Below are 26,960 nucleotides of genomic sequence, written 5' to 3'. Positions count from 1 at the left end.
TTGGAGTAGTCAAGTGTTCGCGCGCGTCACCGTATGACCTACGGGGGGAGTCGGCGAACAATCACCCGTTAGTTGGTGCCGCGAAGAAGCGCACGCGCTCGTTCGAATCGTCATTATATATTTCATCGTTCGCGCGTCCACGCCGCACGAACTTGGCACTGCAGTCTGCCACACTTGGAACACGAGGTTTTAGCCGCTAGACAAGTGACTCGCTTTTGGAGTGCCACGATCGAATATAAGAGAGCAGTAGTTCACAGGCTCTTGTTCCGAACTGCATAGAGTGCTGTGCAGTGATATCTACTTTTTTTCCATAAAAACGCGTAACACTTGATGTGCCAGGATGTCGTGGCTCCTGGGATCGTCTTGGAAGCAGCAGCAGCCGCCACCATCGGCTGCTGATCTCAGCCAGTTCCAGACACCGTCGGCCGCTGGAGGTGCCGGTGCCGGGGGCTCGTCCGGTCAGGGCGGCGGGCCGCCCAAGATGACCAAGTCTCAAATGGAAGCTTACAGGTTCGACTCGAGTGCCTTAGAACGAGCTGCCGCCGCTGCCAAGGAGCTCGAACGGTCAGGTACGTCGAATCGATTTGTCTCTCGTCCTTGCGCTTATCCAGACCTATGAGCTTACGCATTGTTACATAAGGTTTGAGGTTAAGCAAGCCCAAATCGCCATGCGGCTATTCGTCGAGATAACGTTTCCGAGTGTGATGCAATTATTGCCGAAAGTCAATGATGAATGAAAATTATCAGCGGCCAAAGCCAAAAAACGATCCCTGCATACTTGCGATTGTCCATTATGTTATAACAAACGATCATCTGGTCGACTCTCTATATAATTCATGTTGACATTCTTTTTCCATACAATAATAGATTTTAAATGATCCGAAAATTCCTTGTTACCCAATATTAATAATAGTCATTCTAATGTCATAGAGTTTTTATTTCATACCGAATTTATTTATTTGCGCAGCTCATGCTAAAGACGCTCTAGAGTTGTCGAAATTACAAGAACAAACCCGGATGGCTGAAATTCAAGCTAAAGCTAAAGAATATGAAGCTGCTATGGAGCAAGCAAAGGTCGAGCAAAAAAGGATAGAAGGCGAAAACAGGTTGAGACAAATACAAGAAGAAACGAAGCAACAACAAACTCGTGCCCAATATCAGGATCAATTGGCGCGAAAAAGATACGATGAACAGTTAATACAACAACAACGTATGAATGATGAAAATCTTAGGAGACAGGAGGAGTCTATTGCAAAGCAGGAAGCTCTCAAGAAGCAAACAATTGCTTATGAACAAGAACTTAAACATAAAAGCGATTTGCAAAAAATCGCAGAGAAGTACAAGTCAAAGCAAAAAATGGATAGAGAAAACCACGATTTGAACTTGGAAAAATTGAAATTACAAGCTGCCGAGCATAGGGATACAGTACTTAAGTCTTTATCGTAAGTTCCTTGATTTATAGTTATTCAAAAAATTAATATTGATTTCCTGGTTAATCACAGTATGAAATTGCAGGTCTGTTGGAGCAGGTGTATCAGCACTGTTATCCGACTGGAATAAAGTTTTAACTGGTGTTGGTGGTATTTCACTTGCAGTTCTAAGTTATTATACAGCCAAAGGTGCCACTGGTGTTGCATTTAGACAAATTGAATCTCGCCTTGGAAAACCTTCACTTGTACGTGAAACCTCAAGGTTTTCTGCTCTTGAGCTTTTCAAGCATCCCATTCAGACTGTTAAAAAGCTAAGACCCAAAACAAGTGATGCACTTCAAGGTGTCATTCTGGCCCCTAAAATAGAAGAGCGTCTCAGAGATGTAGCTATAGCTACAAAAAATACAAAAATTAATCGTGGTATGTATAGAAATATTCTAATGTGTGGGCCTCCTGGAACAGGTAAAACTATGTTTGCTAAGAGACTCGCTCAACACTCTGGCATGGATTACGCTATCTTGACCGGTGGTGACCTAGCACCCCTGGGTCGGGATGGAGTGACAGAAATTCACAAAGTTTTTGATTGGGCATCAACGTCGCGACGTGGTTTGTTGCTCTTTATCGATGAGGCCGATGCTTTCTTGCGCAAACGTTCGAGCGAGCATATCAGCGAAGAATTGCGATCTATGCTTAACGCATTCTTGCACAGAACCGGTGATCAAAGCGATAAATTCATGCTGGTTCTTGCATCCAATACTCCCGAACAACTTGATTGGGCAATGCACAATCGTATGAATATGATCCTTGAGTTCCCACTGCCCGGCCGCGATGAACGCGAGCGTCTTATTCGATTGTACTTCGACAAGTACGTCTTGCAGCCTGTAGCTGAAGGTAAAGGAAGATTTAAACTGGCCCAATTCGATTACGGAGCCTTATGCTCGCGCCTCGCTGATATGACCGAAGGCATGTCAGGAAGATCGATCGCACAGGTGGCTTTGTCTTGGCAAGCTGCTGCTTTTGTTTCTGCCGATGGTATACTTACCGAAGATATGATTGTGCGGGAAGTTATGTACGCTGTCAAAGAATTGAAACAAAGAGACGAATGGCAGAGCGAAAAAGAAATGGCAAAATCGGTATACGCTAGCGATGACGATGATTTTACTCCAAAGAAAAAAGTTCCTGCAATTGAAGCTGCTCCTGAATCTGAGACTTCTTCAGCTACTGCTAGAGCATCATAGAGAATCATAAAATGTTGCATGTTTTGAAAAAACTGTAAATAACTAAATAAAGATATTAATATTGTGAATAGTCACGGTTTGAAAAATGTATTTGTATCTTTATATAGTAATTGTTATATGGCAAGTGAGAAAACCTGTACATACATGTTAAAAAATACATATGCACAATTTAAAATTAAGTAGATCTCTTTTTTTAATCAATTGAATGCTTAGGTCGGGACTCTTTTCCATTTTCCATTATTGGTGTGACATATATTCAGGTACAGTTTTTTAGTACTACTTATTTTAGTCATAAAAATGATTATAGTTGCTTATCATGTTTATGTAAAAATTGATATTCTTGGTTTGACAAGCCTTGAATTATCCGTTGACAAATAATTTCTGCTTAACGATTTTAATCATTATACTGACTGAGGCTTAAGAAAGTCTTGAATAAAATGTTATGAGGAAATATTGTTGTTATTATTAAAAAAAAAATCATTGGAATAATAATAATTATTCAAATAAAAATTCATTATCTTTTTTATTCTTTAAATCCTAATCCAAGATTTTTAAACTCAAGATGGTGAAAATATGTTAACATATTGTATTTGTTTCATATGTTTTAATACAATTTCATTATTTATCGACCTCTACATTTAAACTTTTTACAGTCAAATGTTAACATCATTAGGATCAATTCGATTGTATTTATTTTTTACTAATTAATTTCTTTCGCCGATCGATTTATACTACATATCAAACCTATCAAACTACTTATCAAATACATAAATTATATAAAAGAATTTGAACCTTATCAAATTGCGTGGTAGTTGTTAATAAAATGCTTTAAAAAAGTGGGTTTGCTTCAAAGGATATAATATTTTGAATTGGAGAGAACAGGGTATGTTGGCACGTGAACTAAGTTATCAAAATCGCATATTTCTCTTTATCAATGATCGATGATTTGAACCGAAATAGTGACATTACACACGAACACTAGATATTATGGTGTTAGGACTACTGATGGTATCAACTCTATACAAGTCATTGTTAAGGAGAAATATATGCCTTTATGCCAGCACACCCTGCTCTCTCCTACACGTGAATAAAGAGTAAGATAGAAAATAAAAATAATCCTTGAGACGATCAAAATATCGATTATAGATATATATTTTGGCAAAGTTATTTCGAACCGAAATATCTCCGGCGTCCAAAAGTTAAAGTCGTTGTCTAAATTTTGTTCATCATCATAGGGAATTATTAATCGGGTTCATTAAGTGAGCGCACTGATACTCTACAGAAATCCAAAATTTTTTCATTGCTCAAATGTCTCATAATATTGATACAAATTGAATGCGTCATACGTTCGCGACAATGATATTTCAAAAAGTCCGCTCCCCACATTATACACATATCTCGGATCAATGCTTTAGCAAAGTAGCCTTTTATTATCAGCTTAAGCTCCCGAAAACGATTATCGAAGTCCTCGGATGTCAGTAAGTCCAGGTAGTTCGTGCCGACAAATAATTTCAAAGCGTCATCTGGACTAGCCTGACAAACGTCGAGAAGCGATGTAGTTTGGCTCAACATCATGGTCATAGCTTCTTCAATTTCATGTTCGACATTACTGACCATGTTACGCCGATCGTAACCGGAACATTGCTCGCAAATTTCTTGAAAGAGTCCTTCATCTTGTCGGTACATTTTACCAGTTTTTACAGCCAGCACATACCTCTCGATCGTCAATCGTCTTTCCGCGATGATATGGCGATAATTTTCATCGTGTACGGTTTCGACATCGCCATTCAAGACTTGATCTGAATTTTGTCGAATCAATTGTGGAGATCCTGTATTTGACAAAAATAAAATCAATTATTTCGTCATATTTTAATTAGATATACAAAGAAATTCGATACTAACCGAGTGCTAATAAAGCACCAATATTGTGATAGCGAGCGACATATTTATGTGCGACTATGAAATTCAAAATGTTCACTTTATCTTTGTAAGACAATTCGTATTCACTCATCTTCAAAAGTGTTATGATGTCAACAAGATTTTGGACGAGTTCGAAGCTGAGAAGAATGTGAACTCCACTGTTAAAGTAGCCTCCAGTGAAGCTGACGGTTTTCGGATCCGCACCATGCTCCAAAAGTAGCTTCACCACGTTATAATTGAGATAGGACACGGCCATGCTCAGCAAAGAATTGCCTTTATCGTCAAATAGATTAGGGCCGATTCCTCTCTTGAAGGTCGATTCGATCGCCTCGACAGCGATTCGATCGCGAAAAAAGACCTTGGCGTAGACGTTCAACTGGTACTCGAAGCCCGACATGATGGCTCGGGCGTGTATCGTCTCCTCCGTCTCGTCGCTCACGAGGACGTTGTACATGTGGCAGGAAAGAATCTGGAAAATCGGATGACCTTCGTAGGCGCTTTCGCGGATGCCGATCCAGGATGTCTTTTCGATCAGAAGCTTGAACAGGTCCATTTCTCGGTTGCACTTTAGATCGCCCTCGCGTTGATAAACGTTGTAAAGCTCGTGGCAGACTCTGTACATAGATGCACTGCTAAAAATGTCCCAAGTGTTGGGATCGTTGTGCTTAAGCATCCGCTCGGATATAAAGTGATGCAGGGCCAAGAGATTCACCTGCAGGGGCGGGGACCAGAATTCGACGCCGTCCAAGTAGAATTCACAGTTGCTCTCGTTCTTCAGATAGTCGATCTCGCATTCCAAACAACAGTCCTTGCCTGCGAAGTGCCTCTTGAATTCCAGGTGGCCCATCAACTGTTCGTAGTTGACCTGTGTTACGTTCAAACCCCACACCCGAAGAAGATAGTCCTTTATGGCTGTAGGTTCTCTTCTATATTTTCCGTACGCATGGAGCGTCGACAGTTTGTATCTCGTTCCTGCCGTTTTGTACGCCGTCGTGCTTTCTGGAGGATGGCTATGTTCGTACCTGAACGCCAACGAATACATAGTGCGCATCCATTTTCTATCCTCGAATTTTTTCATCAACTGCGCTGGTATTTGCTCTTCGCCGTGATAAAAGTGTTGTCTATATTTTTCAAGTTCACTGTAAGCCTGACCCATGATGAAAATACGATGTTCTGCAGCCAAACAAAAATTTAGAAACAATTTTTCAATCGCTCTGACTAACTTAAAGCTTTTTCATAGTAATTGACCGGCTTGGAATTTTTTTATCGTTACTTTTTTAATTTGTCATTGAAAATCTTTTAAAGTATTAGAAATATTTTATTCAATGGAGATTATTCGTTATTTTCACGAAAAAGAAACTAAAAAAATTAACACCGATAAGTATGTACTCGAACAAATTTCTCGCAACACTAGTAAAATTGATCAAAATAAGTAGTTATTCATAGATATAGTATAAGTCCAACGCAGAAACTTGCGCAACGATTACTGTCGTCATACCTCTTTTGTCAAAGTATCATTTTTCAAGACAAAAATGAGTAAAAATACAAAATAATCAATATATTCAAATGCTGATTTAGATCAGCAGCTCACAAGTAGTTCGGACCATGTGATACTACGTGATCATGTGAATAGCTGAATTTTTTTCTATTTAATTCTCGATCGATACTCAGACATTTTTTTGGCCACACCTAAGTACCAAATTTATTTCCAGATTAATCTTCAGCACTAATATTTCTGTATTTTGATTTAAAAATCGCCATAAACTCGAGATAATCCGCTTCAAGAAGCAACTTAAGTAAATTAAAAATTGGTACAATGTTTACGGTTTAATGGAAAAAAACGTCACGGGTTTAGTTAGATATCGGTGTGTCTCATGGTAGACATTAAATGTCACGCACGTCGCTACATGCCACACGCAACTGTGAAAAAAGCTGTTAAGTGATTGATGAACGAGTACATAAAATATATAATGACATGACTCAAGTCTGCAATCTGTATTGGCGATCTTATTTGAAATCGTGAATACAATTACTTTTTTAAATCTTTTATGAAAATTAAAAATTGTTTATCTAAAGTAATTTATAATTGAGATAAGGATCGATTAAAAAATGGAAAACATTTTAAACAGCAACAATATTATGTAGTATTAAGTTAATAGTAATTTCCGAATATTTTAGCAATACTAATTTGCAAAATTTCCGCAAAATATATAACAGTTGTTACACCGCCCTATTCGGTAAGCCCTTCTAAAATATTTAAAATTTTATAAAAATTTCATTAGGCATGTATTGTAATGCTTTTTTTAAAATATATCTCATCAGCGTAAGAAAATATAAAATAAAAATGCACTTGTTAGATTTTTAAGTGATTTCTCATTCTAAATTAACAAATGAGTCATTTTAGAGAATGAAAGAGCACTTGTTGGCATGATTTTTTAAATGATCAAATTTGTTTACATTTAATTTTTAAACTGAAATCACGATGGATTATTGATAATTTTTTCATGTAATAATCAAGTTTTTTTTCATACTATACAAATGCTGTTGAGAAATCAAAATTGCCATGAAATTTGAGGGTCAGTCAAGTCTTTCTGGCGCGCAGAATCGAAAGCAGCTTTTGAAGGCCCTCGCGACATACAGAAATCGAATGAATTACTTAATTGCTAGCTTCTTCAACAAGTATTAATAATAAGCAAAGAATAGTCAGGTAAGGGTACGATGAGAAGCGACCAGGTTTATGGATATTTAATTTTATAGGATGAGTTTTGTTTTAGTTATAGATTAAAGTGCCGCTACGCAGTGGATGTGTAGTGGCTAGGAGTCGCACGGTTGTGACGGTCATTTCTGTTACTTTTGTGAATAACTGGTGCTACGCGCGGCGTTGTATGCGCAGAAACTTTTTTCGGGTTTGAGTGTACGTCTAGAACTTCGCCACGTTCTTCTTTCTTTTGATTTCCCAAAATGGTACGTGATGCACGCATAAAATCTTTAATGATCAATATGATTTTTTATCATCAACAATTTATTACTAATGTCTCGAGAGATGAATTATTTATTTAAGTGTTACATTGCAAATTTTCTTTCTAGGGTATCGATATCAGCCATAAGCACGACCGCAAGGTTCGACGAACAGAACCTAAAAGTCAGGATGTCTACCTACGACTTCTTGTTAAGGTAAATTTTTTATTACTTATTTAAAATCTCATTGATTCTCCTTTATTGATACCTTATTTGATTACATTTTCCTTGATACAATACTAGATTGACGAATTTTCAATTTAGTCTTTTTCAAGATATACAATTTTTCGTGCACTTTGTTAGGTTAACCATCGGCGTGTTTAATGGAAATAGATATGCTGTTTAACATGTTTCTTCCTTCCATAGCACGTGCGAACTGCACTCTGTGTTGGAAATTGTCAATTTTCCAGTCCAATTTATATGTTCGCTAGATTAAAGATCAACCTTCCTATTCAATCTTTCTGATCTTTCTGAAAGATTATTATTCTGGTTGAAACAGTTTAATTAACAAAATGTTAATTATCATGCACAATCATTCCCAAAGTTTACTAATGATGATTTTCAATTGTGTAGCTTTATAGATTCTTGGCCAGAAGAACTGATGCCAAGTTCAACAAAATTATCTTGAGAAGGCTTTTCATGAGCCGCAGAAATCGCCCAGCAATTTCTTTGGCTCGTGTCACTAGATTCATGAAGAAGCCAGGTCGTGAAAACTGTACCGCTGTTGTTGTTGGTACTGTCACCGATGATGCTCGTATCTTCGAGATCCCAAAAATGACTGTAAGTAAAGATGAATTAATCAATCATAAAATGTCTAAAAACTACTTAGAAACAAAGCCCGAAAAATATTCAAAATATAATTTATCTGATAATTTCTATAATTTAAACTTATTAATTAAATCGAATCTTTTTGCTTTCATTGTTATAAACAAATATTTATAAAGTTAAATAATAGTTAGCTAGTAGTTTTCAAAGTATTAATTCAACTTTTTTTTTGTTTAGGTATGTGCTACACATGTGACTGAGAAAGCTCGTGGTCGCATCTTGAAAGCTGGTGGTGAAATCATCACCTTCGATCAGTTGGCTCTTCGTTCACCAACTGGTAACAAGACTGTGTTGATGCAAGGTCGCAGGAATGCCCGTGAGGCCAACAAACACTTTGGCCCAGCTCCAGGTGTGCCTCACTCGCACACTAAGCCTTTGGTCAGATCAAAGGGCCGCAAGTTTGAGAGAGCTAGAGGACGCAGGAAGAGCTGTGGTTACAAGAAGTAAACATCTGTTGTTAAAAATGAAAAAAATAAAATGTGTTTTTGACATATTCTTAGCATATATTATTATAGTAATATTGGCACCTACACAAAAAAATCCTTGACGAACCTTGATGTAAAATTATATTCTGGAGGCTTAAGAAAATATATTTTTTCTTGAACTCCTTTGAGATAAATCATGTTTAATTCACTATGCAGACTCATCTAATGTGTACAACTTTTTATTATATTTTATGAAAACAATTTTGTTATGACTCCGTTGAAGAGTATCACCAAAAAGAGATGATTCTTAAAAAAGTTATTGACATGAAATATTTAACACTTATGTAGTATTTTAGTAATTTTTATTTTTGAAGAGTAAGTGAAGAGAATACTTATAACTGTCAAACTTCAAATTTTTATTTGTGAAGTTGAATTTACTTTTTTTTTATCAAATACATAAATTTGATAATGGACGACCCTGAAATGAAAATATTTTCTTGAAGAATTATCTAAAAATAATAGCATCTCGACCCCGCTAAAAGGATTCGATTTTGACATACAACTCATAATTTTTTTCAAGTTTCATTTGGTCAATTTAGTAGTAGCTCAAAGTTGCAAATTGGCCCCGAGTGTTAGTGCAACGTAGCGCTTTCTCATATTAATTTTCAAGAAAAAAATTAGTTCGAGTGGCCGACGCTGGCGTTTTTGACAGAACGTTTCCATGAGATTACATATAAAATTGTGACTGCGCGCCACTCTAGGCTCCGCCCCGACTCTCAGAGCGAATAGCGTTCTCTGTGCCTGCATGCGGTGTCAGTAGCGACTAGCGCTATAGGCTGTAGCCACTAGGCACTAGCCATATACCGCGTCTTTGTTGAAGAATGATCCATCATAATTTCTGCTGCGTAGCAGACGAAATTCAGTAAAAAATATAACCTTTCAATTGTGACACAAGTAATCAAGTGGCCAATGTCAATTTAGTACGAAAACAAAGATTAAAAATCACGATAATTAAGTTTATCTTCAAGTTTCAAAGGACTATCACATGTAAGTCAATTGAAAAATTTTCCTTGCAATAGCTTTCAATTTTTTATGGAAGTGCTTATTGTGTTGAATGTTAAAATTTTCTATAAAGTTTATCTTTAATTCATTGATTTGAAGGTGATGAAAGAAAATAAAATTTCATGCTTCTAGATTTAAAATGAGTAAGAAACCAGAAGAAAAATATACACCTGGCGATGGAATACGATCTTTAAGAAGTTCCCCGATGTTTAGAGCAATTAATTATGAACTTTATGTAAAACCTGTAAGTCAAATTTTTAATTTGAATTAAATAGTTGAAAGTTTTTATTTACTTTCCTTTTTCTGTGCTTCAGAACAATGTTGTGATGGCTATAGGACTAATTGGAATGGCTGGATGCGTTGGATATATTGCATATATGAGATCAAAATATAAAGACATGGGCTATTATACAGCAGTAGGACCAGATGGTACTGAAACTTTCCAAAAGAAAGTTTCTAAATGGGAAATGTAATGCTTGTAAATATATATTTTATTGTTCAGTTTTAACTGAAGTGATGTACAAAAATTGTTAATCTAAGTATAGTTGATGTCTAAATGTACAGTTAATATTAAATGATTAAACTCATCAAAAAATTTTTTATTTATAACTTTACTTATTGTTACAAAGTTTTTTCTAACATAATATATAATACACATCTAAAAAAATTGTCATTAAAACAATTTTCAAATACATCCATGACAACTAAATATAAAGATATTTTTTTAAATATTTTTAACATTTGATTGATTATAAACTTTGTACAAATACCTTTTATTTTAAATATGTTTATGGTAATCTGATTTTTTTCTCTTCTGAATTTAATTACATAAATAAATACATATCTATTATAAATTTATTATAACTTGTGTTGGTGGAAAAACTTTAAATATAAATTTGTGGTATTTATCTAGTCCAACAAATATAAATAAATTAACAGTCAAAGGATAAGTAAAACAGATTTTTGACAATTTTTTTAAAAATAAAGTATGAATTTTTCAAATGCCACGTAATATAGATATCGGCAGTACAATAATGGAATATATTTCAAAATTATTATCATAACACATTTGTAAAACTGCACTATAACAAACAGTTTCAATACTTTCTGTTTAAAGTTTTGACACTTATGTTTTGATATTATTGTAAGTTGCATTTCTATTTATACATATCTATTTTTTCTCTTTCTATCAATCTACCTGGGTATATTATATGAGAATATTTGCTTCAATTCATTTATCTTTGACATGGAACCAACTAATATTCACTGAATAAATTCGATGTTTTTTTGTTCTTACGTGATAATTATTGCAGTCAATTAATTTTTTAATTATTATTTGATAATATATGATGACATTAAAAAATATTTCTCTTTAAAAAAATATATTTTTACAAATATATCTTTGAAAAGTTGGAATTGTCTTTGAGAAATGTGTTAAGCATTTTTCCTTAACAATTTGTACTTTCTCAACAAATTAAAGAAAAATTCTTTATATTTTTGATGTATGTTTAGTGACAGCATCATGAATGGCTGTAGCAACGTAATCTATATTGTTTTCACTTAAACCAGACATGTTGATACGTCCACTTCTTAATAAATAAATGTGATAATTTTGAATCAGATACTCCACTTGTTTTTCTGTAAAAAAAATTAGCCTAGTTAATACCACACAATTTTTTTTTTTATTAAAACCAAGAAAAATTAGTACCTGAAAGACCAGTATAAGAAAACATTCCAATTTGATTTACAATATGTTCCCAATTTCCAGGAGTATTTAAAGTCACTAGTCTATTATAAAGACCTTTTCTCATCTCTTTAATTCTACCAGACATTGTACGAATATGATCTCTCCTACAAAGTTCAAAAAACTTAGTATTCCATATTATTTAAATTTATGAAAAATTTTAACTCACCATTCTTCGTACAGTTCAGGATTATTGAGTACTGTAGAAACGACTCTAGCTCCATGATTTGGTGGATTGCTATACATTCCTCTTACAATTAGAGTTAACTGAGATTTCATCTCAGGAATTTGTTTTGTAGTATTAGATACTAATACAAAATTACCCACTCTTTCATTATACAATCCAAAATTTTTTGCAAAACTTTGGGTGCAAATGAATTCAATGCCTCTTGACACAAATAATCTTGGAGCATAAGCATCAAAATCTAGATCTCCACTAGCAAAGCCCTGAAATTCATTAAATGAATTTATAAAGTGTGTTAAAAATATGTATTTTATTTTATTTAATAACTTACTTGATACGCGCTGTCAAAAAGAGTAAACAGCCTCTTTTTTTCAATCACATCTGCTATTTTATTCCATTGTTCATGAGTTGGATCACAACCGGTAGGATTATGAGCACAAGCATGCAAAATAACAACAGCATGTTCTGGAGCCTTTTCAAGATCCTCGATCATGCCTTCAAAGTCAATACCACAGGTTTTGGGATTCCAATAGCGGTATTCACAATTTTTAGTGAAACCTCCATTCAAAAAGACCAACCTGTGATTTTCTAGAAAATTATAAATCAATTAGAATTATACTAAGAACTAAGAGAAAATTAATTTTATAGTAAGTCATACTAACCCCATGTTGGTTTACTATAATAAAATGTATCTAAATGCATAATACGAGAAAGAAATTCAGCTGCCAATCTGAGAGCACCTGTACCAGATAAACTTTGTACTGCAATAACTCTTCCTTCCAAAATAGCTTTGGAATCATTTCCCAATAGCATGCGAGTGGCTGCTTGACTGAATGAATCTAAGCCCAGCACAGGGAGATATTCATGGTTTAAGGTTTCATCAGCTGCAAGAGCAGATTCAGTTTTCCTTACAACAGGTAGCACCCATGGTTTGCCTTCATTGGTTCGGTAGGCTGCAAAAAAATTAATTTTCAATTAAAACTACTATTTCCAATGAAAAATTATTGTTGATAATATAGAATGAAAAAATGTAGAAAAAAAAAAAATTACAGCACTGTGAATAGTTTGCTCTCAATGCATTGCATAATATACTAGCATGAACCTGAAGGTCACAGATAACAATTTGATTGGAGAGTTTCAATATCATTTGTACGAATATTCCGAGAGATTCTAGCTAGACTAATGTTTTTTTTCGCAGTTAGGATGAATCCAAATAGATCGAGGTCTTCTTACCTCCAACGGTCAAATTGACTTTTGGTGAATGGGGATCATCCTGGAAAGCCTTGCTGAGGGCGAATACCTCGATGGGTGGTCCCAATTCGATGCCGTTGAATATTGTCGTCATTTTCAGTTGACTGCAGTAAAAAAATGAAAAGACAAATAAATTTGAAGGAGTAGTACGATTAAAAAAAAATATGACTTATTCTATATAAAAAAGGTCGATATCAGAGGAAGATATTGTTTGTTATACGATCGCGTGATCTGGTTAATCAATAAAAGTGGTGAGATACTCGCAAAAAAATCGATAACATACTTTTGCAGTGAATTTTGAGTTAATGTACGGATTTGCAGCAGTATAAAGCCGCAGGAGAGCTCGCTCAAATAATAATCTCGGGGACAGATGTAAAGCGCGGAGTGCTATTATCACTCACTCTTGTTAACGGGCGATGTGTTATACTATATCGTTAGGATAGGCGCGACGATGATCGATGATCGGTGCAATAGCGGAGATGAAACGCAACTGCCTCGCGAGATTCGCACCCGTGCAGAACATGCAGTGTGGCATGTGCGCAATACCTACTCTTCTCCACTTACACGGTATAAGTCGCGAACGTCTATATGTATATACAAAAGCGCTAAAAAACTAGATGTGCGCGGGTATGAATGTAGAAAATATGTGTGCTTGTGCCGTTATAGCTCAATGAGAGGAAGATGTGTAAAAAGTAAAACTGTGTATGTAGACATGCGCGCGCGCACGTACACACAACACACATATAATGTTATGATTGTAAAAAAATCCAGAGAGAGGCGGAATATCGTTACTGCAAAATATATCCTATACATGTGATCGTACGTTGTATTATATAGCGGCCGCTGTTATCTGTGGCCACGTGCTCCGTTCTCGCAATTAACGTTTTATTGTTGCGTCTGCTCGAGTATCATACTTGCTCGCGGCTTGTAAAGTACGTACGATTCACAAACGCGTAATTTTGTTAATTGTAACTTTGGGCGCGTTTCGATTCTTTTCATTTTCAAGGTTGCACATAAGTTTCGAAGATGACGTAATTTGCTAGACAAATTACAATCGACTTTGGAGCAGTCGCATTAGGGTTTTGATTTTTTTCTTTTTCCTCTTTCGGTGGATTTCGAATAGATGCTTTTGGCCAAATTTCATTATTGAAAAAAGCTCGAGCGCATACATAAATCAATAGGATGAATTTGCTAAAATCTGCACGAGGAGCTGCGACGAGAGAGGGGGAGAAAGAGACAATCAATTTCAAAATTAACAACTGGTAGGCATCGTTGTTACCGATTTTCGCGCGCGGCGCGTACTTTTGAGGCAATCGTCGCACCAGCGGCCAGTAACATCGCCGACGGACTTTCGCGCACTTGTAACATTTGCTCCGAGCGCGGCGACGCTCCCGCATCAATTGGTCACTGCAAAACCCTCTCTTTTGCGCTTTTACCTAATGTGCCCTATACATGCGCAGTGCGAGCTTGTAATACGCGCAAAGCAGCAGTTTGTGCGCGTATCACCGAGCTGCGCTGCTCCCATCGTGCAGCAGCATAATGTATACTGCCTCTCCGTGCTCGCGCTCAATTTCTTCCTATATATAACTCATTATTATTAAAGTAAGCGGTGACGGTCGCTCGAGTCGTCGATCTGTCTTGCGGCTCGCGCGAGACGCTGCTACAACAGCGGGCAGAAATGCTGCTGCCAGCCAGTAGTCGTCCGCGTCGCCGCCCGCAGCTGCTGCAAAACACAGCCTCTGCGATCGCCATCAGCAGCAGCTCATAAGACTCGGATATCATTTTTCTCCGCGGCGAATAATCCGCCGTCGTTCTTGGGTCGCGGGGCGTGCTTGCTACATAATATAGCGGCAGCTTTATGTTACATCTCGCATCGCAAGACGTCTTTATAATACAGGCTTCGAGCGCGCATCGGCGCTGTATTTACCACGTACGTGCGCACGACTGAATATACCTGTTGCGCGTACGTAGTGCAGTGTGCCTATGCGCACACGCTGCTTCGTAATTTCGGGACAAGTGCATACCGGAGTTGGAGTTTTAATTCGATGCACGAGTGCGAGCGCGTGTGCCAACAGTCAGTTCGTGCAGGCAGATAAAGAGAGAGCGTGATATTTTTGTTTAGCTCGTCGAACGAGATATACATACACCAACTGTAGTGTCGTCGGCAGTGTCAGTAGTGAGTGACGGGAGCATTTGAATAAAAAAATAAATACAAAAACAGAAACTGTGTCAAAAATAAAAAGTAATTGCCATGTCTTGGGCGCATCAGAACCATCACCAGGAGAAGCAGAGCTCGAGCCCGTCGACGACGTACAAACTCGTTGTCGTGGGCGGTGGCGGCGTTGGCAAATCCGCGATCACCATACAGTTCATTCAGGTACGAGCGATCGCGACACACTACATAATATACAGTCGATAATAAGGTGATGTAGCCAATGGACTTGTAGGAGCATCGGAACTCGAGAAAGAGAGACGGAGAGAGAAAGAGCAATTGATCGTGGCGAGTCATTCAATATTACGTTGTCTAATTGCTGCCGAGAGCGGCTGCTGCTCTTGCTATAAATTAGAGTGTGCGAGTGAGTATAAACGCATACTCTCACTCTCGGCGTGATCAGCCTCTCTCTGTCTCACTCTCTCTCCGATTCTGACGCCGTCTTTCTCTCGTTGCCACTGCTGTTTAATGCGGGACGATGCCTCTGCGTGTGTATGCGTATATATTATACATGTACTCACTTGCTACGACCGTGACACACCTTATTTTTCGATGAAAAACTTGGCGCCGCCGCTGCTGCTGCTGCTGCTGCTGTTGCTGCGTTATAACAGCAGCCCGACGTCGTCACGTGCGTCTTTGCGATACTCGAATGTATTCGCATTACCTCAACTCGTATATAAAAATTGCTTTGCACAAAAAAAAGGCCGAGGCAGCGATCTTTTGCGTTGTATCGAATACGCACGAAGCGGCATACTCCGCTTGCCGTTGACCCCTAATATAGCTACATTTTTTCCTCGCGCGAGGAATGTTTGCGATTTTAACGCAGCTCCGATTTGCCAGCTAATTGTATACCAAAGGAGTTTCTATAAATCGTTGATTAAACTCGCACGCAGACTGCCCGTTAAAAGCAACGATACGCATACAAGTATATACTTAGCCGTTGTTATTATACATTTCGACGATCGAAAGGAGGCACCGAGTTCTCACGCGTCACCGTTGAATCGCTAATGACATTCGCATTTAACGCTTTCTCGGATCCGCAGCGAGCTTCGTCGTAGTAGCATTGTTTTCATTGACAGCTCCGCGTCCATAAATATAACATTACGTATACTACCGTTCGAACCACTTAATTCTATCTTCGACTTTTCCGTCTCGTTACTTTTTATTTTGTTTTGTTTTTCCCCCATTCGAAAACAATCGAAAAGGGCAAATGTCTTTACTCGGCGGCGATTGGCTCGACTCCCTTTTTTGCTCGCATTTCATATATTTGTCTCTTGCATCGCGCGCTTGCACAACTAATTTGCCATTCGCCGATTTATAAGTCATTAAAATTTCAACTCGACGCAGCAGCAGTGGCAGTCGCAATAAATGATAAAATCTGACACACGCGTATTATTTGCTCGTGCATGTGTACACGCGCTCATATACATATATTGGCATAAAACGTCGCGGGGCCGACTCGTAGACGCCAAAAACTTGTTATATTTTCCTTGCTGCGCTAGGGGCCGCCGTCTTCTATAAGTGTTTATAGCCCCATTGAAAACTAGGTCTAGCTTAAAGCTCGTCGGCGTGTACACTACACCTCGGATGTGCGCGTCTGTGCGGTATTATTTTCGAAACTCTCGACGCCCATTATTACGCCATAGTTTGTACCCATGGGTAATAATAAACGAGCAAATATGGGCTAAATCACGTCAAGCGTGATGGGCCGAAAAATTACATACGAGCCATTCCCAAAGATGAAGAAATTATTAAAGAATACACTTTAGTCTTCTTTGGTAACTAACTCAATTGATCGCGAACGTTCCAACATGCAATTAGTGAATCAATAAATTAAATGTATTTAAAACTCCGTTTTAAAAGATTCCGATAACGTTGTTGATAAAAAAACTTTGAAATTATTTTCAGCTGATTTTAGAACAGTAAACCTGTTTGTGTGTCGATCGAACGAGCTCGAATTGAAATATGGTCATTCGGAAGTCCAAGTTGCCGCGCGGGCAATGAATGGCATTGTTGGCAGACGCCGAGCTAGGCTAATATTATTATTGTATAAAAATTCACGAATTTCTATTAACGTCATTCAGATGCTTATCTGTTACGATCCACATACTCGTGCGTTTGTCATCGCGTAATATACAGGCATCGATCGTTTATGAAATCAAATTGGAAAATCAAATTATGACGCATAACAGGCGTAGGGCTGCATTGTGGTCGTAAATTAGCGATGAATCACTCGTTCCCATAGACCGTATAAGACAAAAATAGCCAGTTAAAGTAGTTCACGTGCTCGTAGTACATCTGACCTTACGTGACTGCTCGTAATCTTTTACATGAAATATTTTAGTAATTATTTCAGCCTCGACGCGAGTATCGCGTTGTAACTTTGACAGCTCCAAAACGATACGCGCAAAAGTTATAATTCCGTCTGACCTGTTTCGCGCAATTGCTGATATAATAAACAAATTCGATACTTTTTAGCCAACGCGAACGATCGTTACGCAATACACAACAAGTTTTCCTCTCTCGGAGCGCAGAAGAAAGCGCACGTACGCGCGAGCCCGAAAAGCTGTACGTGCATACCCACATCTGTACGTCATTTTGCTCATCGTGCGTGGGCACGAGACTCTAATTGCTTATTTCGATTCTTTCCTGCCGTATGCGGAAGTTGCGAGATCGCGCCTCCTCTCTACCGGTTATTCTGCTTACATCGTATAGCGAAAGATTTTGACTCTATTGTCATAACAATAGACTTAATTAATGCAGCTTTTCTGTCTAAATTTCAGAGCTACTTCGTTACCGATTACGATCCAACGATCGAGGACTCGTACACAAAGCAATGCGTCATCGATGACATCCCGTCGAAACTCGACAGTGAGTATTACCACTTATAAGTTCACGTGCATGTATAGCGGCAAAAACGAATGCGCTCGGAATAACGAATGCGTTATTTTTTTTTTAACAGTCCTCGACACGGCCGGCCAGGAAGAGTTCAGTGCCATGCGAGAGCAGTACATGCGCAGCGGCGAGGGATTCCTCCTTGTCTTTTCGCTCGCGGATCGTATGTCCTTCGAGGAGATCTTCAAATTTCACCGGCAGATCCTGCGGGTCAAAGACCGCGACGAGTTTCCCATGCTACTGGTCGGCAACAAGTGCGACCTCGATCATCAGCGAGCGGTACGTCTATTTACAGCGTGTACAAATACGCTTCATTTTTACAGACCACCTATATAGTTGTTGTTTACTCATCGATTCTCCCTCGTTTGCCACCAACAACAGGTTTCCGTGGACGAGGCGCAAAATCTCGCGCGACAGCTAAAAATCCCGTACATCGAGTGCAGCGCCAAGCAGCGCATGAACGTCGACCAGGCCTTCCACGAGCTCGTGCGAATAGTCCGCAAGTTTCAGCTGTCGGAGAGGCCGCCGCTCAAGCTCAATTACAAAGGCCACTCGAAGAAGTGCAGCATCTTGTAAATAAGCGTTTCATCATCCTAGGCTATAAGGCAGCTTAATTAATAATGACGACGACGACGACGACGACAACGAATCATCGCATATCGCACGTGCACACAACAGAGCGAATACAGTAATGATTCGCGCAGCTCCTTTTTCGACGAGCAGCAATCTTACGCAACCACAAGAATACATATTATATATTTTTTACAATCTTTCAGCAGTGAGAGAGAAAATAAAGACCAGCAATTATTGGATATTGCATACACATATTTTACGAAGAAGCTGAGCTTCCGGCATGTAATTCTTAAGTGTCGCACAAGTACACACGCATATCTCGTGGCTTTTCAAAGCAGGGAAAGACTGCCAAATTTTAGAAATTGTTTATAAATATGTCAGTGTACACTTTTAGGGTAATAGTACTAATATAAGAATGCTTTACATTTACTCATATTTGTGAGAGCAGATTTTAACGACGACTAAGTTACGTGCATTTAGGCAATTTGAGGGAGAAAATGATTTTTAACATTAGCTGATTTTAATTTTAGTAAAGATGGGTTAGAGACTTTTTATATACGTATATGTTTCTATTGAGAATTTGCTTTAGCTTTACGGCAAAGCGAACGTAACAGTTGAGATTTATTTTTTAACAAAGATTTGTGGCACATTTAGATCTAAAGAGACATAACAAAGTTTGATAACTTTTCACATTGTACATTGCAGCAAGTATTCACTTAATCTATTTTATGTAACAACAAATTTTAATTTATCGAGTGAATATCCGCGGAATTTTGCAGCTTTCAAATCTGTAAAAAGATTGTAAAATTATATTAAGTACGATTATATTTTTACGGTCTTCCTTAAGTTTTAATTGAAGTGCAATTGACCTGTTTTTGAAATTCATTCTATGCATCGTTTAAAATACGTATAATCGTCGTATAACATGAACAAAATTTTAGAAATTTGATCATGTTTTTAAAATTATATATTTCACACGGCTTGTTCTTATTTATAAAACAATGATGACCAAGTTGTAATAGAAAATGAAGTATGCTCGTTGATCGAGTGGAATTTCAACTTTATACATAAAATATATTATCAATAAATGGAAAAATATACACTTGTAAAAACTAAAAGGTTTGATTTAGATGTCCTGCAGTATATTATTATCCTGTGTGCATGCACCGTTAAACAAGATTTTAAACTGCACAACAAATAATTATAACAAATTATTTTAACAAAGAAATTTGCTCTATGTATTTACAAAATAAAATTATAAATCTATATATAAAACAATTTGGAACTTATAAGTTCTACAAATTTTCTAGTTTAATTATTGACTATTTGCTTCCAAGTCCATATCAGACCAAACTGCTTCTGTTTCACTTTCATCGGCTCCTTCGTCATTATCAGTATCAGGAAGACCTTCTCCTATTTCATACTGGGGATCAGGATTATCGTCGCTCACAGTCATGTAGTACGAAGATGAATCCATTGCGTTTGACGTACTTTCGAGTCTGTGCATTCCTTCTAATACTCTCCGATCACTGGGATTTATACTGAAAAAAATTTAATTGATTATAATTTGGAACTAAACTGAATCAAGTGGTATTAATTAGTAATTAGTAATGTTTACTTTAATGCAATCGCGTAATGGTCAAGAGCTTTTTCTGCATTATGTATTCTTCCCCATAAATCTCCAAGCATTTGGTGTATTTTACAAGTAGGCTGTACTTCGGCTTGTTTTTCCAAAAGTTCTATGGCTAATTCTAAGTTCGATTCTTGCTCATAAATTTTCGCCAGTGAATAGACTGCTGGTAAGAAAGATTCATCTTGACTAATAGCTTTTTCTAACAAATTTTTAGCTTTTGATACTGTAACTACATCCTTCATAAGAACTGATGCGTATAACTATGGGAAAAAATTAATTATTATTTGTTAAATATTATAAAATTAATTGCAGCAATGAAATATTTGCTTTTTAAAACTCACAGTGAGTACTCGTGGTGTGGGACCTAATTGCTTGTAAGCACTGCTAGCAATGTTAGAAGCATCTCTCAGTCTATGCATTCCAACGAAACAGTCTACAAGACCTTTGTGTGCTTCATACCTGAGAGGTTTTAGTTGTAAGGCTTGTCTAAAATGCTGCAATGCATCCTGAAATTTCTTTTGCTCTATTAGAATATTTCCTCTCAGAATAACAGCTTCTATATTAGTTGGTGAAATATTCATAGCTTGTGTAGCTATACTATTTGCTCGATTGAGTTTATTTAGGGCAAACAGCGCATATGCCATTGCTGTATAAGCTTCAGTAGAAGATTCATTTAATGACGATATAAGTGGTATCAATTTTTCTAATTCAGAAACAGACTTAGAATTGTGAAGTACTGCAGCATAAATGTCCAAACTAGAAATTTAAAAATTATCTTATTTAACAGTTCTTGATACTTTTTATTCATACAAATGATCGTGAGTAAGTTTTAATTCATACCCTCTTGTAGAATCAGGTTCTAAAGCTCTTGCACGTCGTAAAAACATCAAGGCATTCTTATAGTCTCCTGAATAATAGTAGCATTCACCCATTCTTATGAGTAGATTAAAGTTATCTCTTAAGCAATTTATATTGTCGAGTGATCTTAGTGTTGTTACAGCAAGATTGTATTCTCTATTATTAATATGAGCGTGTGCTTTGATCCAAGCATTTAACCAATCATAATTGAGTAAATTTAAGTTGCAGCTCATCATCGAATGAACTTCGATTCCTTTCACACCCAGTGACAAAAGACCCTCTGCAGCTTCTAGAGCAAGAGGACTTTCTCTCAATACTTCTTTGTAAGTGGCAATAGCAGAACGTTCCATTCCTTGCTCTTGAAACATTTTTGCTAGAGCCATGTTTATCTATAAATAAAACCATATCACTTTATCAAAAATAAATTAAACCATTTAAAATTATTAAATAATATACGAAACCTTTGGGGTTCTCTGTTTGACTTGAATACTTTGTAAAATGTGCAAAGCTTCTTGCTGATTTTTCAGTTTAATCAAACAAGAATAAATTTGATATTTTATATCAACATCGGAGGCAAGCTCTTTGTTTTGTCCTTCTTGATTGTTGGGCTTTGTGGCTCCCTTGGACTTGAGTAAACATTTTCGAATTTGCAAAGACTTCTTGTAATAAGACTCAGCTCTTCTGTACATGCCTAAATAAAAGTACGAGTCCGCACAATAAACGTACACAAGGAATTTTGAGTTCGCGGGTAGTTGCTCATTGTTGTGATCGCTTAGGGATAACACAAGGTTTGCCTACGAATAATTTTTTATTAAAATTAATTTAAGATATTTGAACAATCAAAAAACTCACCACTGAGATGACATTTGAGTAGAGAGCTTGATCGTAAAGATGTTGTATTTGGTCAAATAGAATAGTAGACATATTTACAAACTTATTTCTACACTTAAAACTTTTAAAAATTCGCGTGGAGAGAACTCGACACAATGACGAAATGACAGCTCGTTTAAACGGCTTATCTATTATTGTTATGGGAATTGCGCGTGCTGCTTGCAGGTTAAAAAAATCTGCGTGAACTCAAGTTCCAACTTCGAATGAACGCACCAGCAAAGTCTGAATTACAATATATATCTATACTAATGAGCTGTGCGTGCACTGTGGAGCGTGGACTGTGGAGTGTGGTGGCGCACTCAATTGAATTATAAGTTTTAGGACTTGGTTCACGGTAGGTACTACAGGTATGCACTGTAAGAACTGTAGGTATGAGAGCTCGTGCCGAACTATGTTGTTATATGCTTTACTGAATTTTCTAGTCGCCTTTTTCGAAAACTTGTCAAGTAAGAAATCGCGACCCTCACCCTATTGCCAATGATTTCTCATTCTTGATTATGCTATTTTATGAAAAATTTAAAACAAAACCCAGACTCGCTCGAGTTTGATTTTTTGCATTAAAAGGAACATCAATTTTGACGTTGACACTTGGAACGTGTGTAAATTACTAGATCATAATTGAAAAAACGAATTGGCTTGCTCTTGATCGATCTGTGTCACTCGTGCGAGATGCCGAAGGGGAGGGGGGTGACAGGTGAATTGCAGACTGCAGTACTTGGGCAGGGAAAGGAAAGCGGTGCGTCCGCGAGTTCTGCTGCTTCGCACCATGCGATTCAGTGAAAGTCAATAAAAGTCACTGAGTAAATGCGAAAAAGGCCTCAAGTAGTTTGATGTTTACGCGAAAAAAGCACGTGTGGTGTTTCAACCCAGGCAGTTCATTACAACTTCCACGCGAGCAACGATTAAGGAGTGAATCCTTTTTTTGCATTGTGCATGTCAACTAATGGCATTCACGATACAGATGAAACTGTCTCTTTGTTTACGTGCAGGTTAGTCATGGGATATTTGTTATGGTGTCCTTCAACCTTATTCACATGTCAATCAGTATTAGGGGATCGTCATGATTCAACTTGTAGTTTAACTAACTCAGATGATCTTAGATTGTGTTATCTATATAGCGGCTGATGAGAGCCTAGTAAGTTGCGAAATGACTACTTATATGCGAGAAAAGTGACGATCTGTGTTTAGGTTATGTAACTCGGCGTGGAGAGCCGTAAGTCTATCGCGATGACTTTAGCTCTAGATTATGCAGCTCGCGATGAATTATACATTCGTTGATTTTTGTTAAATAGTCGTTTGATTTGTTCTTTGTTGCTTTAATTACAGATCGTACGAAAGCAAAGTAGCGATGGACTTTTGAAAAGGTTCAATGATTACATTGTTATACTTGCTGATGAAGGCCGACGTTGGCTCAGTAAATTTTTCTTAGAGGCGAATTTGGATCATTGACAAAATGGTGAAGTACTACGAAACCAACACGATTTTTCAATTTAACTGGGAGCAAGTTGCTCAGGGTTTCTGGCGCAGATACCCCAACCCTCACAGGTACAGACATTTAAATCATTTCTTTGCTTTTCAATGTCGTTGTAACATTTACTTATCTAAAATTTTATTTTTCAAACAGTTCTCATGTGATTAGTGAAGATACAATTTCCAGGGAAATCAAAGATGGAAAGTTGTATTCAAAAAGATTGTTAACCAAAACAAATCGTGTGCCGAAATGGGGTGAAAAATTTATAAAACACAACAATGTCAAAATCATTGAAGAGAGTATTGTTGATCCTAAAGAAAAGACTCTTACTACTTATACAAGAAATTTGGGCTACACCAAAGTTATGGTAAATAATTAAATAACTAAAGTTAAATTTTTTATTTATTTAAAATCAATTCCATGAATTAACTAATGGTGTGACTTTCAGAGTGTTGTAGAAAAAGTAATTTATAAAGCATCTGATGAAAACCCCCAATGGACTATTGCTAAAAGATCAGCGTGGATAGAAAGTTCAGTTTTTGGTTTTAGTCGTGCAATACAAGCTTTTGGGCTGGAAAGATTTAAGAAGAATTGCATTAAAATGTCAAATGGATTCAATTATGTTCTTGCCCACATGTTTCCTCTTACTGCTCAAATGATGAATCCAAGTTTATCTCAAATGGGATTTGCTGATAAGGTGACAAAACTTTTTAATTTTAAGTTTTCTTGGTTTTTTGTCTTGATTATATGTGTGTGTGTTGTAGTGTATGAGTAGTTGAAATTCCATTTAAGCAAAACAATTCATTTCTTACAGGCTGGTGAACCAATGATAAGGCTGTCACACGCAGCAGAAGATTTGCAACATAGTTTTCAAGATAAGGCTGAAAAAATGAAAGACGCAGCTAAGAAAGCAACTGATCTCGCAAAACAAAAGGCTGGATCCATTCAAACTGTTTATGCCAGTGATTAATCGTAAAATTTTCATTGCGATAATTTTACTGTTCAGAAAATGGTTGATAAAATTTTTATATTGTTTTTATCCAAGTGATAGTATTTCTAAGAACTGCCAGAAAAAACTAATTTATAGATGTGTCTTCATTTGATCAATAAAATAAGATTCAAATGAAAAGTAAATTATCTTGAAAGCTACAGTATGTTAAGTTATTAGGCAAACTTTGGTTTGTAGAAGTGAAATAATTTTTTTGAATAATATCCAATTCATGTCATACTTAAATATTTATACCATGGAACGATCATGTTACGGATTCAAAAATTTTTTTCTATGAAAATGTTAATGTATATAGAAGTCATGTGTACATAAGAAAAAATTTTATTTATAAATAACGTAACTATTTCATATTTAGCATGCTCAAATATTGAAGTTTTTTTCGGATTATTTTCCGTAAATTGGGTATGATAGAATCCATGAAATACTTACAAAGACAAATTATGTACAATGAAGTATATTTTTAACTTCATTTTTCAAACGATTTCTGTACATAAATTATACATCTTAGTTATACATAATAAATGATAAGAATTTTAGAGATATTTTGATTATATTTTTATTTTTCCTGTTCAAGTTTTATTGAATACATTTATAAGTATAGGTAATACTCAATCAGTATTACATTTTCCGTAGTAGGCTTGACTTATTTCTAAAACAAAAAAATTAATTAATTTTTTTCGAGTTATAATGACAAAGATTACAGTGGGATTGGTCTTACGTTGTCTTGTGCATTTGGCTGCACATCTAAGAGCTGATGGATTAACATAAGTCACGCCATTGCTTCCACAAACGTAATCAATATTAGCTGTTACAGGACACAAACAATCCGTTGCGCCTTCATTGAGTGCACCTGATGACTTTCCATATAAAACAGTAAGTACTAAAAAAAATATAAATTTTATAGGTGAAATTCAATAATAACATAAAATAATCTCAATACCAATCATAACGAAGAAAATAATGATTTTCATTTTGATCGTTGAAAAAAGTAGTAAAACAAATGAAAAAGAAGTATGAACTAAATTTAGTTTCGGTATCAATGCTTGTTATCAAATTTTCATTCGTTGCAAAAATTATGAAAATTTGAAGAAACAGTGATATCTTACCAAAACATATTTGCGTTGGATAAGATACACGTGTGAAAACATTGACGAATGTCTTACACCAAATGATATTTGGTAATGTAACATTTTTTAATCTCACGTTCGAAACAATCTGTTATCTATAAATAAATTTTTAGGGGTGCATGATATAAATCAAACTGTTTTAAATTGAAAGGTTACGATCCGGAAAATTAGATAACGCAGATATTTATAAAATGTGTCCTCTCAAATTCTCAGGTCGATTTTCACTTATCATAACATAGGTTTACAATCGCCTGCATATTATCAAAACTGGAATGACTTATAAATTCCCCAATAAGAGTATACGTAAAAAATACAGAATCGTCTCGTGTATCCTTCGACTTTATTTAAATTCATATAAACCTCCCGCGAAGAAACAATGTGATCAAGGTAAAAAATACACGTTATTTACCGTTATACCACCACGATTTTTACATTTTCTACATCGCAGCCCACGATGCCCTATGTATCAAAAATTTATTTGAATTTTGTATTTTGGTTTGTATTAACAATAACGATGACAGAAAAAACAATTCTAATAATACAGTTGCTCGCGCCCGTGTATCAACTTCAAGTCCACTGTCCGACTACCCATATGTGTACCTTATGTTTTGTGGGTCCTAAATAACAAAAATTTTAATCGCTATATTGCAAGTGGTACGTTTTAGGCATGGGGAGTGATTTACTACATTTCAAAAATCTTTTTGAAAAACTCGGATAATTTTAATAACTGTCTTTCTTGTAGACAGTTTCATAAGAGTTTATGTTAATTTTCTGATCTTTGAAACAAAATAAATATCTCGAAATTTTTCACTTAAACCGCAAATATTAGGGAAACATTCGATTTCACCGAATTATTAAATTACTAAACATGGAGTAGTAAAAATATTTAACGATAAAATGTAACGTGTGTAAAAAATGAGAACTTCAATATAGGATTGAAATTCTTGTATGGAACGCATAGTCCTACACATAAATAAACAGTAAATCTAACTTGTAGACTAAGAGGATAAACTGCAAAAAACCGGAATAACATGTTGTCCAGTTGAAATAAAATAAAAGATAATAAACGAGTTGCAGCTACATTATTACGAAGTTTTTATACGCAAAGGGAGACACTTTTTCAAAATTGCTTTTATTTTTAAAAAAATTTAAAACGATTCATTGATTATTTTTTCAACATATTTTCAATTCGGC

At 36.3% G+C, this 26,960-nt stretch overlaps 8 protein-coding genes across 13 annotated transcripts; 5 read left to right on the top strand and 3 right to left on the bottom strand.

Annotated features, from left to right (window-relative positions):
• The first annotated feature begins 129 nt into the window (after positions 1 to 129).
• LOC106648356 (ATPase family AAA domain-containing protein 3A homolog) lies at positions 130 to 2,847 on the top strand. Its single transcript, XM_014365201.2, has 3 exons — positions 130 to 569; positions 968 to 1,442; positions 1,516 to 2,847. Exons 1-3 carry the CDS (start codon positions 341 to 343, stop codon positions 2,666 to 2,668), a joined length of 1,857 nt encoding a protein of 618 aa, XP_014220687.1. The 5' UTR covers positions 130 to 340; the 3' UTR covers positions 2,669 to 2,847.
• A 4,600-nt stretch (positions 2,848 to 7,447) lies between these two features.
• On the top strand, positions 7,448 to 8,924 carry LOC106648260 (60S ribosomal protein L18-like). The gene is made up of 4 exons (XM_014365005.2): positions 7,448 to 7,552; positions 7,676 to 7,762; positions 8,180 to 8,386; positions 8,609 to 8,924. The coding sequence occupies exons 1-4, from the start codon at positions 7,550 to 7,552 to the stop codon at positions 8,876 to 8,878; spliced, it is 567 nt and encodes a 188-aa protein (XP_014220491.2). The 5' UTR covers positions 7,448 to 7,549; the 3' UTR covers positions 8,879 to 8,924.
• Positions 8,925 to 9,676: 752 nt separating this feature from the next.
• LOC106648298 (small integral membrane protein 8) lies at positions 9,677 to 10,527 on the top strand. 2 transcript variants are annotated; one of them, XM_023458635.1, is made up of 3 exons: positions 9,677 to 9,903; positions 10,018 to 10,162; positions 10,233 to 10,527. In XM_023458635.1, the coding sequence occupies exons 2-3, from the start codon at positions 10,058 to 10,060 to the stop codon at positions 10,389 to 10,391; spliced, it is 264 nt and encodes an 87-aa protein (XP_023314403.1). In that variant the 5' UTR covers positions 9,677 to 9,903; positions 10,018 to 10,057; the 3' UTR covers positions 10,392 to 10,527. The 2 variants fall into 2 exon arrangements, with proteins under 2 accessions (XP_023314403.1, XP_014220553.1); XM_014365067.2 differs by having other exon boundaries at positions 9,685 to 9,903; positions 10,051 to 10,162.
• A 261-nt stretch (positions 10,528 to 10,788) lies between these two features.
• LOC106648220 (aspartate aminotransferase, cytoplasmic) lies at positions 10,789 to 13,715 on the bottom strand. Of its 2 annotated transcripts, none has more exons than XM_014364936.2 (7): positions 13,499 to 13,715; positions 13,080 to 13,201; positions 12,509 to 12,799; positions 12,178 to 12,434; positions 11,832 to 12,109; positions 11,627 to 11,769; positions 10,789 to 11,556 (listed from the first exon to the last, which is right to left on the bottom strand). In XM_014364936.2, exons 2-7 carry the CDS (start codon positions 13,189 to 13,191, stop codon positions 11,408 to 11,410), a joined length of 1,230 nt encoding a protein of 409 aa, XP_014220422.1. In that variant the 5' UTR covers positions 13,192 to 13,201; positions 13,499 to 13,715; the 3' UTR covers positions 10,789 to 11,407. The 2 variants fall into 2 exon arrangements, with proteins under 2 accessions (XP_014220422.1, XP_014220421.1); XM_014364935.2 differs by having other exon boundaries at positions 13,381 to 13,714.
• An 883-nt stretch (positions 13,716 to 14,598) lies between these two features.
• Positions 14,599 to 19,895, top strand: LOC106648409 (ras-like protein 2). The gene is made up of 4 exons (XM_014365301.2): positions 14,599 to 15,474; positions 18,093 to 18,180; positions 18,272 to 18,483; positions 18,586 to 19,895. Exons 1-4 carry the CDS (start codon positions 15,349 to 15,351, stop codon positions 18,778 to 18,780), a joined length of 621 nt encoding a protein of 206 aa, XP_014220787.1. The 5' UTR covers positions 14,599 to 15,348; the 3' UTR covers positions 18,781 to 19,895.
• On the bottom strand, positions 19,817 to 22,406 carry LOC106648407 (anaphase-promoting complex subunit 7). The gene is made up of 6 exons (XM_014365295.2): positions 22,121 to 22,406; positions 21,730 to 22,062; positions 21,251 to 21,657; positions 20,752 to 21,166; positions 20,396 to 20,670; positions 19,817 to 20,318 (listed from the first exon to the last, which is right to left on the bottom strand). The coding sequence occupies exons 1-6, from the start codon at positions 22,190 to 22,192 to the stop codon at positions 20,093 to 20,095; spliced, it is 1,728 nt and encodes a 575-aa protein (XP_014220781.1). The 5' UTR covers positions 22,193 to 22,406; the 3' UTR covers positions 19,817 to 20,092.
• Positions 22,407 to 22,901: 495 nt separating this feature from the next.
• Positions 22,902 to 25,092, top strand: LOC106648408 (PRELI domain-containing protein 1, mitochondrial). Of its 4 annotated transcripts, none has more exons than XM_014365297.2 (5): positions 22,902 to 23,148; positions 23,486 to 23,704; positions 23,784 to 23,997; positions 24,079 to 24,327; positions 24,445 to 25,092. In XM_014365297.2, the coding sequence occupies exons 2-5, from the start codon at positions 23,613 to 23,615 to the stop codon at positions 24,598 to 24,600; spliced, it is 711 nt and encodes a 236-aa protein (XP_014220783.1). In that variant the 5' UTR covers positions 22,902 to 23,148; positions 23,486 to 23,612; the 3' UTR covers positions 24,601 to 25,092. The 4 variants fall into 4 exon arrangements, with proteins under 4 accessions (XP_014220783.1, XP_014220785.1, XP_014220784.1 ...); XM_014365299.2 differs by lacking the exon at positions 22,902 to 23,148 and adding an exon at positions 23,162 to 23,294; XM_014365298.2 differs by lacking the exon at positions 22,902 to 23,148 and adding an exon at positions 23,287 to 23,372.
• Positions 25,093 to 25,199: 107 nt separating this feature from the next.
• Positions 25,200 to 25,610, bottom strand: LOC106648167 (thrombin inhibitor rhodniin-like). The gene is made up of 3 exons (XM_014364850.1): positions 25,580 to 25,610; positions 25,358 to 25,519; positions 25,200 to 25,288 (listed from the first exon to the last, which is right to left on the bottom strand). Exons 1-3 carry the CDS (start codon positions 25,608 to 25,610, stop codon positions 25,248 to 25,250), a joined length of 234 nt encoding a protein of 77 aa, XP_014220336.1. The 3' UTR covers positions 25,200 to 25,247.
• Between the last annotated feature and the right edge of the window lie 1,350 nt (positions 25,611 to 26,960).

This window comes from Trichogramma pretiosum, unplaced genomic scaffold (assembly GCF_000599845.2).
Source record: "Trichogramma pretiosum strain Unisexual culture from Peru unplaced genomic scaffold, Tpre_2.0 scaffold24, whole genome shotgun sequence".
NCBI lineage: Eukaryota > Metazoa > Arthropoda > Insecta > Hymenoptera > Trichogrammatidae > Trichogramma > Trichogramma pretiosum.
The sequence above is the reverse complement of the archived record's forward strand: the minus strand, read 5'-3'. Positions and strand labels throughout refer to the sequence as shown.